The 26,177-nt window shown below is 38.4% G+C and overlaps 1 protein-coding gene across 2 annotated transcripts in view; it reads left to right on the top strand.

Annotated features, from left to right (window-relative positions):
- The window catches only part of plekha8 (pleckstrin homology domain containing, family A (phosphoinositide binding specific) member 8), a 44,754-nt gene extending 37,902 nt beyond the window's left edge, over positions 1–6,852 (top strand). For both annotated transcript variants that reach the window (XM_039736662.1, XM_039736660.1), the window contains exons 13-14: positions 1,620–1,681; positions 5,661–6,852. In XM_039736662.1, the coding sequence (XP_039592596.1) occupies positions 1,620–1,681; positions 5,661–5,858 (260 nt within the window). In that variant the 3' untranslated portion in view covers positions 5,859–6,852. The remainder of the gene's footprint in view (positions 1–1,619; positions 1,682–5,660) is intronic.
- Positions 6,853–26,177: the final 19,325 nt, after the last annotated feature.

The raw sequence follows: 26,177 nt of genomic DNA, 5'->3' as shown, positions 1-26,177 counted from the left end.
ACTGAAAATGGTAAAGCATCATGTGCTGGTAAGGCCAGTCTGATCCATTAGAGCACTGTTTAGAATTAAAGAGTTGTGAAATCCCATGTTACACCATTTCCTATTTAAATGGTTTACATGCTCAATGGTAAGATGTTTGGAGCTTTTTCCAAGTAATTTTGATCATTAGGCTCCAACTCTCTAGGGGAGTGGAGGATCAGAAATTAGTGATGAAAGAATGGAACTGTACTTTGTCACATAAGTGTTTTGTGTTTTCCCTGGTAATATGATTTTCCTTCAGCATCCCAAAGATGTGCCTGCTAGGTTAAATAGCATCTCTGTATTGGCCATGTCTGTCTTAGTGAGCGTGTGTGACTGATAGGCATCCCTTCTGGGATTGTTGACTGCCTTTTGCTTTGGTGCTCTCTCTTCTGTGGCAATGAAGTGGACTCAATGGGTAGCAAGGTATGTTAGTGGGACTGTGAAATGCGAATGCTACATTTCATATAAGCTTTGTTTTAAAAAAAAAAAAAATAGGCAGCATGTTATAATCTGGATGAAAGTCAGACTAAAAATAATCTAGGGGTAGAGTTTGATTATCAAAAAAAGAGCACAGGAATCCAGAGCTGAAGGCTGAGAAAAGCACCTGGAAAATCAGCAATAGGAATTTTTGGCAACATGCTGTTGGAAAAATAATGAGTAAATTCAGAGTAAATAGTATGCAAACATATTAATCCTTACATGTTTTATGTTTGGAGCATCCCTTTTTAAAAGGGGGGGGTCAAAGGAGAATGTCTGGACATGTTTAAACTTACAGAAAAGCCACATATATTCATGTAAAAGTTTTTTATAAGAGTTTTGCACAGAAGGGAATCTGTAAATCAACATTATAAATGAATCACAGCTGCAAAAGGCCGTGCTGGTTCTGCTTTTGTCAGGTAAGAACAGGAAGATGACACTATGTGGCCATGAAACAGGCTGGTGGTGGTAATGTAATGGTGAGAGCAACATTTTATGCTTAACATGCATTTGATCTGTGAATATCAGATGAGCATAATTTCAGTGTCGCTGTATACCTAAACGTTACTTCTTACCACGTGCACTTCTCTCAAATTATTAACTTTCAGTGAAACAATGTGCCATATCACACAACACACATCATCACAAACTCAGTTCACAAATATGAAAGTGAATTTAATTTACTCCATTAGTCTGTACTGTCCCCAGTTATTAAATCCAGTAAGACACCTTTGGGATGAGGTAGAATGGGTGGTTTGTAGCAGAAATGTGTCAACAAAGAAAAAGGTTCAGGAACTGGGTGATGCTATTGAGTCAACACAGACCAAAATACCTTCAGTGTCAAGCACTTTGTTGAATCCATAACTTGAATGTTTCAGTCTGTTCAGGAAATAAGGGGGGGTGGCATCCTATGCAATGCTAGATAGGTGGACCTATTAAAGAGGCTACAAAGTGTATATGTTTATCATTAAGTTGAAATTAATTAATAAGAAATAACGTTTTTAGAATAATGGAATAAGAAGGATCCAGAAAATGAATGAATGGGTTTATCATTGATAACGTTTTTAATGGTGTACGTGCCTTATTGTAGGGTTTTGTCTAAGGCTGCTTTGTTCTTGCAGATAATGCTTATGGTAAGACATTACGGCAGTACCATGGATGGGTGGTGAGAGGAGTCTTTGCTGTAAGTACTGTGGACATATTTATTTAACTTCTTGATGAAAATCTAATACAGTATATGCAGATAATAGTTTTTATTGTCTCTTGTATTTCACCTAACAACTCACCCATTTCTATTACCTATTAATCCTAGTAACACACTTAAGCACTTTTTAATTTCTAAAAATCATATTGTATTAATCTAGATGAAAATATTTTTTGCTGTTTTATTCTGGTGTTTTAATTGTAAGCATGTGTACACAGGTATGAATTTGTTTATAATTCATGAATAAGTTTACAAGGTGTATATGCTATTTAATATTTAAGAATAGCCTCTGCGACTTTTAATCAAAGTAATTTTAAATAAACAAACCAAAAAACAATAACCCAGTAAGCAGTATTGCCATCTTTCAAAGTTCTTGGAACTTCCTTTTGCTTCTTCCTAAGAAGAATATTCTCTTTGTACTTATCTTCTACCTAGAAAGTATATCTATCCTTCTGTCAACTTACCAAGCATGTATGTGCATGTATGGACATCTGGCAGTTTATGCACACTGAGTATACAGTTGCTTCTTGGTTTCTGTTAATAAATGACATACTTTACTCTTTCTTCCATGGGATAATAGAACGCCTGACTGCATATGTTGGGCAAAAGGTGTGGCTCACAATGAAAGCGAGTGTTGCTGCTCAGTAAAAAAAAAAAAAAAAGATCTTGGTGAGGATCATCTACAACACACAAGGAATCTTAAGCACCACATAAATAAATGTTTGTGTAGAGCAAGTTTGGGGTTAAAAAAAGAATACATAAAATGTTTGGTACAATAAATCTATTTGCAGTTTAAGGTAAACATTGTTTTATGAAAACAGACAAGCAGGGTTTACTGTTGCTCATATTTAATTTTTAATATAGTCTATAGGTGAAGTTAAATGATTTAACTTGTAAGAGATGGTTACTGGTTTTATGGTTTAGTATTTCAGACTGCTGTTAAATTTACCCACTTGTGTCATGTACATGACTAGGGCCCCATTGCCCCACTCTCATCAAATACTTATTCAGCTTTGTGGCTTAAATTCTTTTCATGAAGTTTTGTCTGACTTTATTTTAACATTCAAGTGATTATATTTCTGTCTCTTTTGTTTATAAAAGTCCTTGAGTTCCTTGTTTTTCGATATTATAGATGTGGCACCACCATATTGTACATTAACTTGAAATACTGGCTGTGAATGATACACCCTAACTGTATATATTTTCCTCTATATTTTATAAGAGTTTTACCATGTACGCTTTGTGGTATTTTAATATTAAAGGCAGTGGCGGAGCAAGAGTTATTAGCAGGGATGAGCAAGCTTATTATTTTGCCCTCCACCAAGCTCTGTGGCACACAATATGCACAAATTCTAAGGTTTTAGCATATAATTGACAAGAGTTGTCTATGGGTGGGTTTGGTGTTTTTATTTCATGTTTGTGGGGCCCTCGTGTAGGTTGTGTCATTTAGATCAAACGTTTTTCTTCAAAAACTCAGGTTTGCAGTTTTTGACCTCCAAGCTCAGAAAACTGAAGAATCAACCTATCACTGAAATTCTAGTGCTTGCATGGAATATCACTTCAGAGACACATTCTCACTTAGTGTATGCCAAGACTTGTGCTCTTTATATGTCAGGGTTGAGTGAAATTCAATATTCTGTGGTGGCAGGGCAACTCTCTTAAAGACGATCTAAGATCAGGCTTTTCTACAATACTGAGAACTGAGGAATATGCTGCCACCATGGAGTGAATTGTAATGGAGAACTGAAGAGTGACAATGCATAAGCTAATAAACACTATAGCGATTAGTTATGGGTCAGTGGAATCCTTTCTTCATGGACGGTTAAACAAAAGCAAGGTCTGTGCACATTGCATGCCCAAAACGTTAACTCCTGAAATGAAGCATCACTGACACTTTTCTTAGTGTGCCCACACCACACACTCCAGTACCTTAGTCTCACTAAAGCAGGGGTTCTTAACCTTTTGATGATTCCAGACCCCCAATGGATTGTCCAATATGCTCCCATACCCCCTTTACTTGACTGTTAGAAATAATCATCTCCATTCCTTATATTAGTTGCCAGTATGATTTCCAAATATGTCAACTGCTTGAATTTACTGTACTTTAGATATGGATATCTAGGAAGAGAACATGAAATAAACTCATAAGCATTGATAACTTTATCATATTTATTTACATAAAGAAAAATTTAAAAAATGACAAATATACAAACAGCTACAACTATTTTACAATATAACTTTAATTCACCTATTTCAGATTATAAACCAATAATTTTACTTCTTACAGTTCAGTATTACACAAAAGAAGAAAACAAACTTAAATGTGCAAGTTTTTTCAATATCTCGACTACATAACACAGACTTTCACTAATCTAGTGAGATATTTGCTATTTTTGTGCAATCAAAGCATGGAATCGGGGTACAGTTACGGACAAAGCTACTCGCATGCCAATAAACGAGTAAATACACGCTTGTTCAGTAAATATACATTTATTAAATTTTAAATATTAAAATTAAAACATTAAATTTAAATTTAAAATTAAAGTTGTAGTAAATACATATGTGTAAAATTAAATACAAGCATTTGCAGGAAATGTTGAATGTTCTCGAAGATTCTATCACGTTCCATACATATTAAATTTAAATTTAAAATGAAAGTTGTAGTAAATACACACGTGTAAGATTAAATACAAGCATTTGCAGGAAATGTCGAATATTCTCGAAGGTTCTATCACGTTCCATTCACGTACTGCCCAAGTATAAATTTATACATTACATAAAATAAATACCAGGACCCAGAGATCGAGTCTGATACTCCTGGTTAAGAACCCCTACACTAACGTATGCTTTTTCTCTTAGTAGTTCTGTTGCTGTTTGACTAGACTTTTTCTTCCATACCTATGTTATAAAAGACACCAGTATGGAAACGCTGCTTTTTTAAGTTCTCATCATGTGGATCATTGGAATGAGCCAAAACAGGATGACAGAGGAGAAAGGCTTCCATAACCCATTTTACCCAAATTTGTCAGAGGACTATTGGTTATAATACTTGATTTGATTTAGTTATGCAGATTTGATCTATAGCTTCCCTGTCAAATGGCATATATTGGTTTATCAGGAAAGTGCATTGTGATTTAGGGGAAGGGCTGCTTGCAAGGGTTTCACATTTTTAAAATGGTTTTCATCTTCAAATCAGTTCAACAGCTTCTATTCACTTCTCTAGTTCCAAGGAGAATCTCTCACTAATAAATTTGGACTGTGAGAAAATCAAGAATCTTATATCTGGGGATAAAACTTGGATACGTCAGTGTCACCCAGATTCCAAACAACAATCAAAACAATGGAAGCATGATGATTCTCCAAATGCTGGCAAGATGTTTGACACAATTTTTAATGTTGAGGATGTAACCCATATGGATAACATGCTCTTAAGGGCCTACATAACTGCTCAATATTACTTTGAGTAGTTCTGGTATTTGCAAGAGTCAGTCAGGAAAAAGTGGCGAGGAGAACTGTCGACCACAGTTTGTTTAACAGTAAATCCTCTGCTTAGACTGCTGTGTGAAGCTAGGATTGACAGAGGTGACACACCCTCCCTATCATCCTAACCTGACCCTGTATGACTACTTCCTATGTCCCAGTCAAATAATGATGAAGATGTTACTTACTGTAGAAGAGTGGATGTTTAAGCAAGAAAAATAATTTTATTTAAAAAATACATTTTTATATTTAAATCTTTGTAAATGTTTAGTGTATGTGTCCACAAAGATTATGGTAACAAAATAAAACTTGTTCCTGATGTTTCTATTAATGGGTTATGGGCAAAACCTTTTGATAACCCTTTGTACTTCTTACTAATGTTTAAAAATTTAAAAAAGAGAAGTGTTTACAATATAGATTGTTTTAAAAGTCTGTATTTTATACCCAATTCTTTTTATTACCTCTTTTGTCTACTCAGCTGGCATTAAGAGCGGCTCCTACATTTGACGTCTTTACTGCAGCACTTGTCTCCAATGAAGGTGATGAAAAGAAAAAAAGCTTTTTTCAAGGAATGCACCGAGATCTTAATAACTATTTGCCAGCTATGGAAAATCAGCTTGGAATTCTTGATGCAATTTATGAAGAATTTGGTTTAGAGTCAGATGAAGTTGTATGATATTTGGAAAAGCACAGTGACTTAAAATCTTTGAACAAAATGAATATGATGCGTGTTTCATTCCTGGGTATTCCATTTTGTATTTTAAAGAGTTGAGCATGGTTTTCAGTGAGAGGACATTATGCACCTAACATCCTTTAAAAAGAAGACCTACTGGTAGTCCAAGGTACGCATTATCTGTTCTAGTTCCACAGTTTTGTAGTGATGGTATTGAAATGGCATGAAAAAAACGTTCTGCACAAAAAAGTATTTGTAAAATTACTACATGTATACACCAAGAATATAACATATTGTATTTTGTACAACAGTGATAACTAGAAAAAAAAACCAATCCATTGCTTTGGATTCCCATTATAAATATTTGCATTCATTTGCACATCTAAGGATATGATAAAACATTAAAAAAATGAAATTTCTGTCTTATTAAAATCATATTGATTTGTCATTTAAAATGGTGCATTGAAGAAATACAGTAGTGCCTTTCAATTAGGAGTATACACTTCTAGTTTATGGTGGTTGCATTTCTTTTCAAAACTAGGTATATATTGTACAAATATGGCTAGCAAGTAATATAATACACAAGTTACTTTCCCAAAGAAACAAAATATGTCATTAGGAGTCAGGTTTTCTTTTTTCTTACTAAACTTTTTGAATGTGGCAGCAATACTTATTTTAACAGTAATTTTATAATTCACACCAGATGATTAACACGTAAGTATAAATTGGATGTTGCCCCCTACTCAAAGCTGCCCCTTTCTAATAATGATATAGAACACTAGTGAGTAATTGTGCACTGCATATCCAGTTTAGAGGAGATTTTATTTTGCAGCGTTCTTTGGATCTTTGAAACAAACACTTCTGTGTTGGACTTTCTTGTGTACTACTGCAGTAGATGACATTCCAGATGTAGCCTACACTTGAAATGAATGTTCCAGAGTGGGTTGAGGACAGAACACCAAATTAATAAATGTGGTGCTGACCTATGTTGTATTTATTTATATCTATTAAATATTTGTTTACTTATATAATTTACTGAAATTTCGATATATATAACAGTATCACAAAGTAATTTCTTGAATGCTTGAGCTTTGCTACATTAAACACATTTAAAAGTAGATGCCTCAAAACTAAATTTTATTTTTATACGCAGTCTTGAAAATAATACATAGTTAAAAGTCTGAATTAACATATGCTGCCTTAATTTGGGGTGTTCATAAAAAATAATGATTTACTTCATGAGGCAAAAGTACACAATAAACAAGGAAAATTGTGGCATTTGCTGAAATATTAAAAATATGTGCTTCAATTTAAATGTTTAAGCCTAAATATTTTCAATTAAAATGGAAATTTGTCATTTTTCACCCTCTGATAGAAGTCCATAGAGGGACAGATCCCTAGTAAAGGATAAAAAAAGTCATATTCATAATCATAAAATATGAATATGTTTGATATTTGTCATTTTTAATCTTCTGGGAGCGGCTGTTAGTGGGCAAGGACCACAGAAAGAAATTAAATATAAGAAATATTATCATATCCATGATCAACAACCTCAAAATAACATAAGATGATACTCCATTGACGTATATTACCTAGCCCCATTTTTTTTCAAAGTTTTGTGAGAACAAGAAACTTTGCCCCTAATATCGCAATGGGGGTGAACCCCTGGGGTCAGCTGGTGTGGCTTCCACAACTTCAACTCCTTCTAATTTTTTGCCAGAGACACCTATTGGTTTACTCATTGTTATAAGGGTGTCATTTCCTGCACAAAATATGGTCAAAAATAGCATAAAAAGAGGGGCTTTTGAGTTTGGGGGGGTTGGGGGGTGTGACCCAAAAAGCTTGAGGTCTCGCATAACTAGACATCAGCACACATCAAGCAGTATATGTGTTTTTTTTTTCATCCCTTTGAGTCAGGAGATTTCTTTGATTTGATATACTATATTAATCCCCAAAGGGAAATTATCTTTATGCATGACTAATTTTGTTAGGGATCAGAGGGTAGGGTCAGCCATTGTACAGCACTCCTGAAGCAATCTTTAGTTTAAGGGCCTTGCTGTAGGGCCCAGCAGAGTAGTATCCCATCTGGCAGTACTAGGACTTGAATTGACAACCTTCCAGATAGCAGCACAGATCCTTAGCCTCACAGCCACCACTCTGTCAAAAACTGGGGCAAGACAGCGGCTCTATCAGTGTGCTATTTGGACACCTCCAACAAAGTGAAAACTGAAATGATTTCAAAGTGTTCATAAGTAATTTGAATGAACCTAATATTGTAGGATATGATGGAATTAATCTTACACTGAAACATGCCTTCATCATTCATGTAACATGATAGGCAATATTATAGGTTTTTATGTTTATACAGTCATTATTGTCACTTGTTCAAGCTGCTAATCAACATGCAACGTGTCACCACTCCCTGACCCCGTGATAAATAGATACCACAACCTTACCTTGAAACTTTTCCATTCCTTCCCTGAAAAATCAGTGTACACAGTTTATAAACAGAACTCAAAATGACAGTAAAAATCAACTTGTCACATGTACTGCGAGGGCACAGTGAAATTCTTGTGCCACAGAGATTTAACTTTTACACATGAATTCACATAATATTTCTCATTAGAGAATGGCAGTGGAATCTGTAGAGAAAAAAATGTAAGAAGCAAACTGACTTCACACAAAGTGCCTGGACACAGCGTCCACACTGTTTGAATTTAGTTTTCTGATATTCTTGGGTATATGAATTTTTGATATACTGTAGCTAAATTTTGCAAAAGAAGTTTAACTAAAGTTGTAAAATAAAAAAAGTACTTTTATTTTATGGCAATAGAAAACAATGGGTGTTGTCAGTCAACAGGAAACAAAATTAGATAAAAAATTACTAAGGGTTAATGAAACATGTTTATACGTGTTCTCCATGTTTACACTCATTTATGAATATTATATCATATATCTAAATGTTGTCTTTATCAAACTTTTATTAATTTTGGTATTAAAATGAGAAATGTTTTATTTCTATTAGTTACTAGAAATTTTACCAAAGTAAATTACGATGTAGACACCTAACCAAAGACAAAATATCAAAATCTTAAAAATAATTTAGTAATTACAAAACACATACCAGTTAGCTGGAATAAATAAAATAAGAACCATTTTGATGGCAGAAAAGACCATTCAGACCACACTGCTTGTCAATCTCCATTTACGTAACTTCTGCAAAATTTAGACAGAAGGTAGAAACCAGAGCATAATGTGATGCGATTCCCTCGCTTGTGTTCTGTAAATAAGATGTTCCTAACAAACTCAACTTACACATCTTTGAATTGTTGAAGGAAACCACAGTTTACAGGGAAAACCAAATTACAAATACAGACATAAGAAATCGTGTCCAGTCCACACAAACATTAGCCGGGCAGGGATTCGAAAAGCTAACCATCACACCACCTCCATTTGAACAGCAGCAATTACTTTTATAGAGTTAAAACTGTGGAGAAACCAATCATACAGAATTATTTAATATTTGATTAACGTGTTTTTGGCATGTTTTATGTATGCTTACTGGCAGCACTCTAATCTTTACTGCTGACCTTTAGATTACTGAACTATGTTAAGGTCATTCTAGATCCATAACTTACACTTTTTGATTTTGACAGTTTTCCAGCCTCACATTGCTTCTTTCTGAAATGTAGTATCTTTTAACAGTTTCATGAAATGACAGATTTACAAAGTATAACATGCACATTTTGTAAGGTTTATTTAAGTAAAAAAAATATAAGCTCATTTATTCAGCTTGTAGACTTAGTCTATGGTAGAAAAAGTCAAAGCATTTGACATTTTGTCAATATCAGAAAGGGTATGTCAGGATAAAAATTTTCTAACCACTAATAAGCAGCCATCCTTAACCAACATTAAAGAAACAATTAACTGATTGCTATGATTATCAATTGCTGTGCTTGTGGCATTTACTGTAAATATTTTTCCATTTACCTTTTATTTGCTGACTCGTATTAACCTGTAATCTCTGGAAAGCCACTGTCAGGTCTGCGGCACTCTGCCAAGTGCATTCCATCTAATTTAGCTTCTGCTTCCAGCAAATGGCACCAACATTATTGGTTCATCTGTGTGCTGGGAATAACTGACATGCTCAGAATACTTTCCAGTGGGTTTCAGGTCTTCCTCCTGGCTTCATTCTTCCTTCTCGCCACGACATCCAAAACTCACTTGAAGTTCCCCCTTAGTCATAAATTCTCAGGGAATAAACAACATGTAACTAGAATTTATTAAATAAGTGTTACATTTTCAAAGATTTTTTTGTACTTAGGATTTGATGCCACTTCTGTTTTCTTACGTGCAGACTACTAGGGTTTTCGTATTAAAAAGTGATCTGGTGAGAAACTGCTTTATTAATAGGAGCGGTATACAGTGGATTTAGAAAGTATTCAGACCTCTTCACTTTCTACACACTTCATGTTATAGATTTGGTTTTAAATGGACACAATTGCAGTCAATAATCAAAATGAAAACATTTTCAGAATGGTTTGCAAAGGGTCCTAGGCACAAGACCATCTTAATTTTAAAATTTAGCCTAATCTGCATATTATTGGGATGTGGGAGTTAAACCCACCCAGGCATGAAGAGAAATGTTAAGGCCCACCTAGTGACTTGGCTGGGATTCAAACCCAAGATTCCGGAGCTGCGAGGTACTCATCTTGTTACTGTGCCATACTTTCAATATGCTGATCTTAAGAATCATTTAAAAATATTTCACCATATATTTTGTTCAGAATTTCAAATTTCTGGAATGAGTAGGAAAGCAAAATGTTTCGAGATGTCATTTGACAGAAATAATTTATAAGATTTGTCTTCATTTAACAGTATAGCACAAAAGAGTCAGGCCCACAGTAATTAAACACAAATGAAGAACATATAAAATTTAAGAAAGGGAATCTAGGCTTTCAGATTTAACTGTTATGACTAATGTAGCTTTAAATACAAACCCCGGGAGAGAGTTTCATAGCAAAGGGGACTCAAATGTGAGGGAACACTTGAGATAGCAGGCCTTTGAGATACTAGAAGGTTTGATGTCAGTCTCAATATATCAGGTGTCTTACTTGTAATGAAAACACGTCTTGTGGGCTGTGTAATCGGACAGCTTTAGTGACCGCAGCTTTTTGAATGTGATACTCTGTCACACTCTGTATTGGAGATAACTGAAGACATCTTTTGAAAGAAAACTAGAAAAATTAAAAAAGACAAATGCGTCATTTGAGAGTATCCCAGAAATGGCTTAAGAGTTAGTATAAATTACATTATAATACTTTGGTGGTACAGTGCCCATCAAAAAATTTGAACCCTTGATAAATAAAAACAAAATGGGCTGTGAAAAAAGTCATTATTTTTATCCTCTTTTCATTCAAAATATTAACAAAATCTAACCTTTGATTGAAGTAAAATAACTGAAAGGAAAAAGAAATTCTCTTTGAAGCACCATAGTGTTGGATTGCTTTAGACCAGCGTGTCTCAAACTACTGCAGGTTTTTGTTCCAATAATCTTTACTATCAGTGAAATTGATCTCATTTTATTAGTGGGTGTTTTTTCTCTTCTCTTTACATGTATTCAAAAAAGCACAGCAGTGTGATTTTTTTATAAGGATATTTATAAATATTTGTATTTTTGCTATAGCTTTAAATGCTTTCTTTTGTTTGTTTGATTTTTGGCTATTAAGTTTCAGACCCTCTGGTGTGTTCATTAGCAAATAATGGATTAAATAGCAATAACACCTGGAGCAGATTGAAAATCTAAAAAAACAATGAATTATTCTAATTACCAGTAACGGCACACTGCACGATAATGTGCAGTGAATACACTTGACTTACAGTTTTCGTACTCTTTCTCTGTATGTTTAGCATTCGTTTGTTCAGAGGTTGATGCGCTTACTTTTTCCTGAGCAGCTTTTCCAATTTTCACCCTAGCGGCTCGCTTCTTCTCTTCTTTTGTCTGCATCTTTTCACGTTAAAACTGATTCAGTCAGTAAGTCCGTGTTTGTGTTGCAATTACTGAGTACGTTTTCCTTAATTGTTCACTTAAGTTGGCACTTAAGTGTTCAATTTGCCTCAAGAATGATTTACGATATGAAGCGGTAGGGGAAGTGACGGGGAAAGTGGTAAGGATGAGAACAGCATCCATATGCATGCGCTGAATGGCCGCCCTGCTGGCCGCTGCTAAGAGTTGTTTCTACAATAAAATAAAAATAAAAAGATGAATAACCTTGGAGGTCAATATCACTCCAAAAACAGATAGTAGACATCACGTAGTATATGTGTACCAAATTTCAGGTCAATAGGTCAAACAGGTTGCAAGCTACACATGATTTAAAATCCTGGAGAGACAAATGAACGGCCACGGTAGTGTATTATATATAAAGACAGCCATTCTAAAAATTTAACAAACTTATATAAATAATACATTGAGAGCAAAATGTAGGAACTGGAAAATAACAGTTTGCTTAGTTTGGCTAGGAGTCAAATAAAGAGAAGCTGCTTGGAACAAAAACCTGCAGCAACTTAGGGTCTGAAGTACCAAGTATGAAACATTAGACTAACACTTACATGTATTGGCTTAGCAGGTGCTTTTATCCAAAATGACATGGAAAAGAGGTCAACATAATCAAGAAAACATCAGTGTGGGGGACTGTTTGGGAACAGGTATTACAGGACAAGGTTACAAAATTGATAATCAAAAGTGAAGAACTTAAAAAACTTAATAAAAAAGAATCTAGTTGTAATTCATGGGATACAAAACCATTATCAATAGACAGAAATTCACCAAACGAGTGTGGGAGTCAGACTTTTAGATGGAAGTGGGCTGCTCATTCCAACAGCTAATTTACACATGAAAAGAGTGGTCAGGAAGGACCTTAGGACCTCACACATGTCTCCATATTGGAGTTAGCCAATTGCCTACTCTGTAGACAAGCATCAAAGATTTGAACCTAATGTGTGCCAGTACAAGGAGTGTATGTAGTGATCTGAAAAGCAGAGTGATATTTGCTGACTTTGACTGGAGCCTCATGTATAAATGTCGCCTACACCTGTTTTCACGCACACTTGGAGATGTAAAAAAACTACATTTTGTGTAAAGCCACACACATTTTCAACAGCATCCTCACCCCGTGCTTATGCAAGCTTCTGTTCGGTTTTGCAAATTAGCGGCACCCAGTGTCAAAGTAGTACTACTGTTTCTGTATGGTCTCCCTTGTTTCAGGTTTTCCTCAATGACACGGGATTTATGAAATAGACCAAAATTAATTGCAAAATTGTTTACAAATTTAATTCACTTGATTGTAATCATTCTGTATAAATTTAATGGTGCACGGAATGGCCAAACTATTCCAACTGCCATAGCTGCTTTAGCGTTTTTGGAAGACATTGCAAATGGAAGAATTTGAGCAGAGCGTGTATTTAGAGATGATGACTGGCATCTAAGTTGATTTTTATTTCCAAGAGCTATCCTCTTGGTGCTGTGTGCTGAACTGGCACAGGCTTTACAAAGGCAGACTTTGAGGAATTGTGCTCTACCAGTTACTTTGCAAGTTCTGCCCACTCTGAGGTTTTTAGCTTTTCAACATGAACTTGCTGACTGATTGGGTATTTCACAGATATCACCGAGTCGCACCATGCCAGCTATATGGGATGGTATTATCCACTTGTCATTCAGATATATAAGATTTCTTTACACTATGGTTGAACTAGCAAACATGAAAGTGCAATACGCAGCAACGTACAGTTTTCCAAATGTAATCGGAGTGGTCAACTGCATGCACATTTCTATTGAAACAACGCTAGACAAGTTACATCAGCCAGGGATGAATCACCATAAGAATGAGCTGGCATTACAACATATATACCAGGAAAGCTTATAAAAATGGCAATTCCACACAGTCGCAGGTGCTTTTTCCAACTAGTGTGGCTAAAGGCAAACAGTCTTATTAAAAAATAGTGAGTCACCTCAAAAAGTCATGTAAAAAGCAGAGAATCCATTTGTTGTGGCGCTCTGCGCTGACGCTACACCATATAGATGCTTTCAAAGAATGAATTTGCTTATGTAAATAGAAAACATTTCCACTCTTATTAATGTGCTGTTCTGTAGTCCACTGTAAGTGTGTCGCATTGTGCAAGCATGCATCATGCTGAATAATGTGCCACACAATCGTGGATTGCCCATACCTGAAGAGATGTGGCTTGATGACCCTGACCCACCAAATGATCAGCAAAACCAGAAGAGCATTAAAACTTCATTTGAATGTAATTAGCAGAATGTGAAACATGTAATTTGATGCAGCATTTATTTTTTAACCAATTCATTTAATTTGTGGTCAATATCACATAGTACAGTACATCCACTATTGCATTTTGTGACTCCAGAACAGTGTCTGTCAGCACACAGCCAAGTGGTCTCCCAGCAGTCTCGGGGGCAGAGGTTTGTCAGCACTCGGCGCCAGAAGATATGTTTGGCACAGCAGCACCATCACCACGTGGATTTGTGTTCTCGGCACAGGGGTCAGCTTTTGTAATATTGTCCGAAACAGAATAAACAGATGTGGGCTGTGACTCGCCTGTTCACGTCGACTTTGATATCTGACCACTTCTTTTTTATTTCAGGCACTGTGTGACTTTCTGAACTTGAACTTTCTAGCATCTCCGCCATGCTGTATCACTCCATAACTTCCTTTTCTTGCTTATACCACTGCTTATGCCAACAAACAGTACGGTTTTCCTTGCCTGTACTACACATTTACTAAAATTATTTTCCACATGCTTTTGCCATTGTCTTTTGAACAAACATTGAACGCAAGGGGCTATTTACATTGATTTGCATTGTGAAGAGTTGGGGTGGGGCTGTACGTGCATTAATTTTTACATTCATTGGGTTTTATAAAGGGGAAGTGCGTGGAACTTGGCATACGCACACTTTTATGCATCTGGAATTTTGTGTACTGTATGTACACACATTTCCAGTTTGTCTGAACGCCATCTTTTAGTGTGAATTCTACACACAACATTAAATACAAGGCCCCAGATGTGCTGTTGCATTTTGAATCATCTGCAGTGGCTTGGTGACACTTGGTGTTGGTACTCTTACCAGCAGAATTGCAGCAGTCCAGGCATAACAAGACCAAAGCCTGGACCAGCAGTCGTACTGCATACTCTGTCAGATACGGTCTGATCTTGTGGATAGCAAGAGGCTGTTTTAACATGGCTAGTGAAGGACAGCTAGTCATCAGTCACCACCTCAAGGCTGAATACAGACTTGGTAGCTGTTGGCGATAGTGAGCTGAGCCTAATAGAGATGGGATGTTGAATAGGCAGCCAAGCTAGATTAACAAAAAGTTCTGTCTTTGCCAGGTTGAGCTGGAGATATTGTTACTTCATTCAGGTTTCAGTATCTGTGAGGCATGTAGAGATTCTGTCTATATGGTCCTCTGGAAGGAATAATAAGTACAGCTACATATCATTGGCATCGTACTTATAAGAGAAAGCATAGGACTGGATGATAAGATAAAGATCATAAAAGGTATGTCAAAGGGACAGAGCTAAAACTATTACCCAGAAATTGAGTGTACTGAATGTCTTACAAAAGCAAAGCCTTAGCCAAAATTCTCACTGCGAATTAGAAAATGTTAAAAAGAATATTAACTAAAGAAAACAGTTCAAGACGACACCCAGAATAACCAATGTGTTGAGCTAAAATGAGGGTGTGCAGACACTGCTGACCTCTACATACTGAGCTTCTTTTTATCCTGCAATTTTAATCAATGCTTTCTTCAAAAATAAGCTTACCATATCACCCTATCTTTCTTTACGTGCATGTGACGGACTTGTCACCTTTACATAGCTGATTTTTGTTTTGTTCCCGCTGCTGCTGGGATAACTCCAGCTGCAATGAAAAATGTTACATTAAATCATCTTAATTCCTAATGCGAATACTCTATTTCTAAGGAGCCAGAATTGTTTTCTTTGTTTGATCTTGTATATTTGTAAATACAAAACTGTACAGAAGCTCAAAAACTGCACTTTCATACCGTCACTCCAGCACCAGCCAGGGACACCATGAGAGATTTTGAGCAATCCGTGAAATGATATCATATTGGGCCCTCCACCCAGACTAACCCAGCCCTCATCAATGGCTATGTAACCACATCCCTGGGACCAACCGGAAGCTTTTGATAACTTTTAACATTGCAGGCTGGTAGCTCTAGTTAAGTCCCATACTTACTATCCAATATAAATAACCTACTGTATGAAAATATGTAAAATACTGTGAAAACACATGTTGTACCCCACTATCGCTTTTACCCAGTAGGTGCTAGTATGAACCTAGAGAACTTGTTCTGGAGTAGAGTGAAGAAATGAATGTACATGGATACAATGATGCTACCTCAGTCTTTTATAAATAGAATCTAAGTTCATCCACGTCTGTCTTCTTTTATTGAGTGATTCTACAATGCTACAACCTGCATGTATCACTAGACCGTGGAATTCACATCTGGTTGTATAATACGAAGAAGGTCGTGGATCTGTAATGTATACCCAGAATAAATTATAGGAGGTTTGAATTAAAAGTACTGCCTCCAATTTTATATCTCATCAACAGATGGCAGCACTGACGTGAAAAGTGCTGATGCATTTTATAGGTCCTTCCCTACCACCTCAGATGGCGGCAGGTCATTATAGTGAATGGTTGTTTTGATGCTCTCTATGAAATGGAATCATGTGCTGGACCCTGTCAGTATGATTTATTCAACATACTCTGACCTCAGAAGGTGTTTCTCCAGTTGCTATTCATTGACATATGCAAGCTATTTTGAAATTTAAAGGAGACCTTCATGAACTACCACCACTAGGCATCTAATGGAAAATCCTGTCAAGAGTGTGGACTTCTACCATGATGGCTTCACAAAAGATGTTTATTGTTGGCAAACAATGTACACATTCATCAGATAGCAATGTAGAAAAATTAATATACATAATTAAAGAGCATATTTTAAAAATTATGTCTGTGTTTAATTTATTAAAATATTCCCACCTGGTCACAAGCAATAGACATGGAGGCATTACATTTCATTAAATCCTTGTATATGTTATGCCATCCTAGCTATCTATACAATACAACAGTAATAGCGATGTGTGTGCCCTGTCCCTCAGTGCAATATGATTGGTCAGATATTCATCTTAGAACATGGGCAGTAATGGAGGCCTGTCTACCATTGGTGGCAGTCAAAAGGTGGATGGAAGGTGCATAGCACACCTTGAAATGGCAGAGTCTGAGAAGAAGACTTTACAGGTACGTGATTGGGAGAAGAAGCATCAGCCAGCACAGGTTAAGACACAGTGTGAGACTGAAGAAAAACATATGAAGAATGCTGAGGGTACAAGTAAGACAAGAGATAATCAAATACCAAATATTCTAAAATGTATTCTTCTACCTGTCTTTGATAGGTAATGTAGCTTATAATATAGTAAACGTCTACACGTGGAAGTATGTGTGTCTGTCTGTCTGGCTCGGAAGTGCGAGGCTACAGCACGAAGCTCAAAGAGCCGGTAAGGTGGCCCCAAGTTAACGAGTCAGAAGAAGAATGAAGAACAAGGCTGAAAGGAAGTGACTCTATCACCAAAGTGAAACTACCGACGAAAGACAAACTTGCTAAGTCACTAATACACAAGCAAGGTGAGCACATCGGCAAAACAAAACCTTCCAAGGAGAGAGATAGACAATGGGGGCAAGCACGTCCACAAAATGAAATCGCCGACTCTGCGTTTCAATTTTTTTCTGACAATTCAAATAGTTTCTAGGAGCCTGGGCTTTTTACCCACTTCTCCACCCATTCAACCCTGCCTGCACTCTCTTTTTCACCTCTCCTCCACAATACCCATTACTCTGTACTGTTGATCCCAAGTATTTAAACTCATCCACCTTCGCCAACTCTCCTCCCTGCATCCTCGCCATTCCATTGACCTCCCTCTCATTTACACACATATTCTGTCTTGTTCCTACTGACCTTCATTCCTCTCCTCTCTAGAGCATATCTCCACCTTTCCAGGGTCTGCTCAACTTGCTCCTTAGTATCGCTACAGATCACAATGTCATCAGCAAACATCATACACTGCTTATTTGAACTGTTTTCTCGTTAGATTATTTGTTACCTTTTGGTTGTTGGGTTAAAGTGAACGATAACTGTAAATTGTTTCATTTGTACCATGTATGCAGAATGGACCTATGCTAATAAACTTACCTTTCTTTGAAAAAATGGGGTGTCCAACTGTCACCCTCTTTTCATTCATTCATGCTTTTCTTCTCTGGAACACGTATTTTGATTTGGACATTTCAATGTAAGAAAAGCAAAGACGCATTTAACGTTGGCAAGCCAAGTGTGTGGATTTGCGCTCTACAGTTCAAACATGTGAAGAGCGGGCAGAACCATTCTGGCTAAATGAAGGGGGAGAGTGTAAAGTAGAGACTGCCTGGACAGTTACATTTGGCCAAAAACACACAAAAACAGTTACATTCGAAACCGTGTAGGAATTCCTCCATTAAATACACTTCCAACGACTGGGCAACAAACACTAATAAAATAAAGTTCTAGTATTTTTAATGTCCCCTGTTAGTTAGAACCACTTGGAATAATCCTAACTCTGCTCCTTTTACGAGAGGCTTCTCTTCTTCTACTATGATGCCTCAACCCTCCATTGCAGACATGCTATGTGTATGGCAAGCTGAATCAGCATTTTCCAGTCTCTAAATGCATATTAAAATATCTTCAAATCAATTTTATGATATCTTAAAAAACTATAGGTATCTAATATGTTTATTTCAAGATATTTCAGATATCTTAAAGATTGTATTCCAAGATGTGTTAAAATGAAAAACCTGGTAATTTATAGATGCCTTAAATGCTTTTCGAGAAAACTTGAGCAAACCCCCTGTGCATTTCTGACAGAGTACGCAGCCCTACTTGTGGTCTACGCTTCGCTCTCATCACATTTGGACTACTGGAATTTTCTGCTGGCAGGTGTCACCAGGCCTCTTCAGATGATTCAAAATCTAACCAGCTAAGGTGGGCACATGTCACTCCTTTCTTCAGATCGCTACATTGGCTTCCTGTAGCAACGCATATTATGTTCAAATCCTGAATGCTTGATTACAGAGTTGTCAGCAGGTCATTACCAATCTATACTAATAAAAGGCAAAGCCCTCACTCATCACTAATTCTCCAACTTCCCGTGTAGGTAGAAGGCTGAAATTTGTCAGGCTCATTCATACAGCTTAGTTACAAAAGTTATTCATTTAGAAATTCTATGCGTAACGGTCATAACGGTCGACAACGTCCACCATGTTGAACTTTCTTAGTTATGGCCCCATCTTCACAAAATTTGTCAGGTGGCTTCCCTGCACTAACCAAAACCAATGTACGTACTTATTTCGGTGGTATGACGTCACTGTCGGCTGCCATATTGAACTTTCCAACGAAAACGACGTGTCATGGTTGAGGGAGAGAGCTATCCTGACACCAAGAAAGGACATGACGATGACTATAAACCACATTTTACTTCAAGAACTAACTTCACAACTGAAAACAAATCAGTCTGTGGATTCAGTTGTAGAAGTAGAAGACGCGGTACATTATCAGGTAGAGTTTCTCCACACTCTGAATCCTCCAGGCACTCCTGAGCATAATCTCATCTTGAAGGTTGGGGCACCAATAATGTTACTGAGAAACTTACAGCCACCAAAACTTTGTAACGGCACAAGACTTCAGGTCACGTGTCTGCAAAAGAACCTAATTGAGGCAACTATTTTTACTGGCAGTGGCTCAGGGGAGATAGATTTTATTCCTCGCATCCCCGTTATACCCTCTGATCTCCCTTTTCAATTCAAACGCCTCCAATTTCCAGTAAGGCTCTGCTTCGCAATGACAATTAATAAGTCTCAGGGACAAACCCTACAAAAGGTTGCCATTGATTTGAGGCACGATTGGTTTTCTCCTGGACAAAACTATATGTTGCATTCTCAAGAGTAAGCTCAGCGCACAGCTTGGTCATACAGTATTACCACCAGAGGGCTGAACTGACAATGTGGTATACAAAGAGATCCTTAACAGATAGTTATTGGTATATTTTCGCTCAGTTTAAAAAGGTTTACTTTTCTTAATAAAAATTTTAAGGCAGTACTTCGCCGCTGCGAAGCGCGGTATTTTGCTAGTAAATATATATATGGAGATACATGTGAGGTCCTCTGCTGATTTCTGACTACTCAGGACTGCTGATGAACAGCATCTGGTGATGCCAACTCTGTGTGGCACCAAATCTCCATTTAAATCCCTACTTTTCATGTGTAGCAGGAACGAGCTGCCCACCTCCATTTGAAATTCTGACTTGCTCAAAATGTGTAGGAGGCATCTGAAGCCTCTCTTGTTTGGTGGATTTCTGTCTGATTGATGATAGCTTGTATTTTGTTCTGAGCTCTTCACTTGTGATCCATCCATCCATCGATTGTCTAACCCGCTGAATCCGAATACAGGGTCACGGGGGTCTGCTGCAGCCAATCCCAGCCAACACAGGGCACAAGGCAGGAACCAATCCTGGGCAGGGTGCCAACACACAAACACACCCACACACCAAGCACACACTAGGGCCAATTTAGAAACGCCAATCCACCTAACCTGCATGTCTTTGGATTGTGGGAGGAAACCGGAGCAAACTCCACGCAGGGAGGACCCAGGAAGCGAACCCAGGTCTCCTAACTGCGAGGCAGCAGCGCTACCACTGCACCACCGTGCAGCCCCACTTGTGATCCTTAATTTTGTAACCTTGTCCTGTGACAGTTGTCCCTAAACAGTCCCTCAGTTATATTGACTTCTTTTGTAAGTCATTTAGGATAAAGGTGTCTGCCAGTCCTGAGCAAATAAATGTAAACGATGTCATGCAAATGTGCGTTTCAAGACATCTTCTGATAGCGTTGTGTGCATCTGCAGATTCCTGAAATGAAATTCAAAATATCTCATAATTACATTCTTAAAAAATCCTCTCTTTTCAACAGGACTTCCATTAATTTTAAGATATTTTCATTTCTAGAGGAAATCAGAGATGTACTGAATGGAAATTCAGAAATCTCAAAATGGTCTGGATATTTGTTTTTAAATATTTCAAACTGTAGTCAAGTGTGTTGTAAATTTCTTAATATGATACAAAAGGGTTTATCTCCACTTTACTCATTTTAAAATGCATTTCAAAAGATTTCAAGCTATTAGAAAAATATGAAGTCATCTAAATAGACAACGTTATTGGAAGGTATCAGCATACCATTTTGAGATGAAAATTTCCCCTTGGGATTAATAAAGTATCTAGTATTCTAAAATGAAATTAAAGACCTCAAATGTGATTCAGGCATGTCAGAAAATGTATTTTCAGTTATCTCAGAGACTTTCCGCGATCTCTCAAAATGACCGCTCTGTTATTTAAGATATGCATTTCAAAAAAATGTAAATACATTTTCGGATACCTTAAAGTAGACAGGACTAAAAAAAGGCAGGGAATGGGAAATTGAACATGAAGTGATTTGAGATTTCGGATATATTCCTTCAGGTAACTTAAAATGCGTAAGATGTTACTTTGAGAAATCAGAAAATGTATTTGAGACTTGCTGAATTTGTCAGTGCATTGTAGGGCTAGACTCAGGTTCGCTTCCCGGGTCCACCTGGCGTGGAGTTTGCATGTTCTCCCCGTGTCTGCGTGGGTTTCCTCCCACAGTCCAAAGACACGCAGGTTAGGTGCATTGGCGATCCTAAATTGTCCCTGGTGTGTGCTTTGTGTGTGGGGGGGTGTGTGTGTCCTGCGGTGGGCTGGGATTGGCTCCAGCAGACCCCCGTGACCCTGTAGTTAGGATATAGCAGGTTGAATAATGGATGGATGGATGGATTGTAGGGCTTTAAAATATAAGGAATCTTATTCCATGATCATCTCAAAATGTATATTAGATATCCAAAAAGGTTCTGACCATCTGTTTAGAACATTTGGACAATTCTGGTCATGAACAGGCCTATGCAGCCCAAGAAAAGCTTGCCAATCCTGTCCTGTTAATTCCTGCGAAATAACATTAAGTGGAGTTATTAATGTCCTCCACTTCACCACACTCCTCGGTGACGTATTCCCTGGGCCTGCACTTCTCCTTGTGAAGAAAAAGTAGGTTATCCCCAAATGTTAATTTTTCTTGCCATAAGTCTGTAGATGCACACCGTTCATCTGTAATTGTATACTCTTTTCAAAAATGTTTTAGAAATAGAATAGTTTTTAGGTTTGTCAAGTCCTCAATTTAAGTTATTTAGTTTGCATATAATATAAGCATACACATATCAGACTATTGTTTAAAGGCTCCTCTGATCTTGACAAAAATCTCACATTTTGACAAAATCTTATTATAAAAAATATATTAAAAGTGAAAAATAATATTAGCAGAGATCAAAATGCAGTACTGTACCTTACAGGATATTATTGACTTGTCCTTTTTTCCAGCTGGGCATCACCACTAGATGGCAGTAGTCTTTAAAAACTGATCATACCAGAGCATTTTTTCTAGAACTGCTTAACCGTGAGCAGAGTCGCCAGGTGGGGGGCTGCAATTTTACAAAAAAAGCAATGAAAGATAAAAAGAAAATGAATGAAATGTGAAATTGATTTGGGCATTTGTTGCACTTGCACATTCAAAAAGAGAGCAATGGCGAGCCAGATCCTTTCTCAGCAGCAAATGGCACTTAATAGTAACCGGCCCTGGATGAGATGCCGGTCATCGCAGAACACTCTAGAATAAGAGCAGATAAAGAGCACACGGTACTTGAATGCTGTTGTAATTGTCACTTATTTTGTAAACATGTTTTTCTGATTTAATGGATTGCATTCCAATTACACTTTACTCAGATCGGATATCTGTCCTCTACAATCCACAAAGCAGGAAAAAAAGATTTCGACAACAGCCAGTTTGTCCAGAGCTTGCTGGCCCAGTAAATTCAGGCCAGCATTTAACCGTCTGATACTAAAAGACGTTTCCAAGAACGCCAAAATTTCATCGCGGCATCTGCAGATAACTTGAGCCTAAAGTGGATCATTTTCAGTCGGTCACATTTTCCTCTTTTAAATGTCTCATTAAACCAAACAGGTGTAAATGGAAACAAATTAGATGGAGAACTGCTGGCTCCTTAGCCATTTGCATTTTATTGCTAACTAGCTGAAATACCCAGCGTTGCCCAGGAGCAAAATAAAGTGTTTTTATTTTTTAATTGTTTGAGAAAAATCTAATTAAAAAAAAAAAACACAACTTTAAAAATAAACAAACAATGAAGACTCACTAATATGCTTGTCTTGTGGTCTTGTATGTATGTTATCATCTAGTTGATGGTTGGAACCGGCCAACTCTTTTTAATTTCAAAAGCAACAGGCGGGCGCTTAAACATAAAGAATGCTGGCAGTTGCCTCCAGTTTCGCCCTCTGGTGGTCGTTTCGAGTGTCAACTGGATGATAACATGCATACAAGACTGTAAGATCACCACCCCCCCTACCCAGAAGGGGGCGCATTACGGTTGATTTCACCCTACAGTATTTTTAGTCAACCAATGAGAAACATGTGTACATGTTTACATGTAAGTTTACTTACATGTAAGTTTCATGAAAATCACTCCAGCCATTCTGAAGTGATGCTGGAACATACATACTGTACATACACACACATAACATACACACACACATAGAGTTTTACAGATATAGATAAGGAGCCATTAAATGCAGCTGTTTAAGACTGAAATATACAATTAACAAGCGAGACCACTACAATGAAACATCAAAATGTCACTTGAGCAATATGTGCTTCATCAGCAATAATTGACTTCACATTAAGAAACTGGGTTGGAGCAGAAACCCCTGCAGAAACTGCGGCCCTCCAGGACCGACCCTGCCCACCCCTGTCTTAGGGGATCCAACACAGTGGGTCTTGTGATAAGTTGGAGTGTCGACTTTCATTCAGAAATCACGGGCGGCTGCACAGGACTTTGATCGGGTGGTGATGTCGTAGAATGCCACCATGGAAGAACCGCGAGAGAAAATGGGAAAGTATGTATTCAAATTTATCACCTTTATATGGAGGCCCTGTCTGCTTGAAGATCTATTGTTTGCCTGTTCAGATATGTTGAAAAAGTCAAGTTTCCATCTTTTTCATTTCTTTAGATGACTGTATTGTAATTGGCACCCTTCAAAATGGGCTACAATAACATCAATTTATAAAGAGAACATTAAAGAGAAAGGATGGGGGAAGATGTCCTAAAATTGACACTATACATTTAATCAGAGCTAAAAAACAAAAACGTGGAGTTCAACTTACTGTATTAAAGTGGATTATTATTAATGGCCTGTGAGGACAATTACTGATTTTTTAGTTTCTTGCAGAAAATTGAATGTTAAATTGGTAAATGCATTATTAGCTGCCAGATGGTTGTTCTTGTTGAATTCCTGAAGGAAGCCATGACTTTCATTTGGGAAATTTGAAAGCCACACTGCTCAGGTCTGTAAGCTGTGTTCCATCCATCCTTCCATCCTCTTCTGCTTATCCCAGGCTGGGTCACGGGGGTAGCAGCTTAAGCAGAGAGGCCCAGACTTCCCTCTCCCCGGCCACTTCTTCCAGCTCTTCCAGGAGAATCCCAAGGCGTTCCCAGGCCAGCCAGGAGACATAGTCCCTCCAGTGTGTCCTGGGTCTTCCCCTGGGCCTCCTCCCGGTTAGACGTGCCCAGAACACCTCACCAGGGAGGCGTCCAGGAGGCATCCTACTCTGAGCCCCTCCCGGATGACTGAGCTTCTCACCCTATCTTTAAGAGAAAACCCAGACACCCTGCGGAGGAAACTCATTTCAGCCGCTTGTATTCGCGATCTCATTCTTTCAGTCACTACCCATAGCTCATGACCATAGGTGAGGGTAGGAATGTAGATCGACTGGTAAATTGAGAGCTTTGCCTTACGGCTCAGCTCCTTTTCACCACGACAGACCGATGCAGAGCCGCATCACTGCGGATGCCGCACCGATCCGCCTGTCGATCTCACGCTCCATTCTTCCCTCACTCGTGAACAAGACCCCGAGATACTTAAACTCCTCCACTTGGGGCAGGATCTCTCCCCCAACCCTGAGAGGGCACTCCACCATTTTCCGGCTGAGGACCATGGTCTCGGATTTGGAGGTGCTGATTCTCATCCCAGCCGCTTCACACTCAGCTGCGAACCGATCCAGAGAGAGCTGAAGATCACGGCCTGATGAAGCAAACAGGACAACATCATCTGCAAAAGCAGTGACCCAATCCTGAGTCCACCAAACCGGACCCCTTCAACACCCTGGCTGCGCCTAGAAATTCTGTCCATAAAAGTTATGAACAGAATCGGTGACAAAGGGCAGCCCTGGCGGAGTCCAACTCTCACTGGAAGCGGGCTCGACTTACTGCGGCAATGCGGACCAAGCTCTGACACGGTTGTACAGGACCGAACAGCTCTTATCAGGGGTCCGGTACCCCATACTCCCGAGCACCCCACAGGATTCCCGAGGGACACGGTCGAATGCCTTTTCCAAGTCCACAAAACACATGTAGACTGGTTGGGCAAACTCCCATGCACCCTCCAGGACCTGCTAAGGGTGAAGAGCTGGTCCACTGTTCAGCGACCAGGACGAAAACCACACTGTTCCTCCTGAATCCGAGGTTCGACTATCCGGGACCCTCCTCTCCAGAACCCCGAATAGACTTTTCCAGGGAGGCTGAGGAGTGTGATCCCTCTATAGTTGGAACACACCCTCCGGTCCCCTTTTAAAGAGGGGACCACCACCCCGTCTGCCAATCCAGAGGCACTGTCCCGATGTCCATGCGATGTTGCAGAGGCGTGTCAACCAAGACAGTCCTACAACATCCAGAGCCTTAAGGAACTCGGTATCTCATCCACCCGGGGCCCTGCCACCAAGGAGTTTTTGACCACCTCGGTGACTTCAGTCCCAGAGATGGGAGAGCCCACCTCAGAGTCCCCAGGCTCTGCTTCCTCATTGGAAGGCATGTTAGTGGGATTGAGGAGGTCTTGAAGTACTCCCCCACCGACCCACACGCCGAAGTGAGGTCAGCAGCGCACCATCCCCACCATATACGGTGTTGACACTGCACTGCTTCCCTCCTGAGGCGCGGACGGTGGACCAGAATCTCCTCGAAGCCGTCCAAAGTCGTTCTCCATGGCCTCTCCAAACTCCTCCCA

Source organism: Polypterus senegalus, chromosome 15, assembly GCF_016835505.1.
Source record: "Polypterus senegalus isolate Bchr_013 chromosome 15, ASM1683550v1, whole genome shotgun sequence".
NCBI lineage: Eukaryota > Metazoa > Chordata > Cladistia > Polypteriformes > Polypteridae > Polypterus > Polypterus senegalus.
The sequence above is the reverse complement of the archived record's forward strand: the minus strand, read 5'-3'. Positions and strand labels throughout refer to the sequence as shown.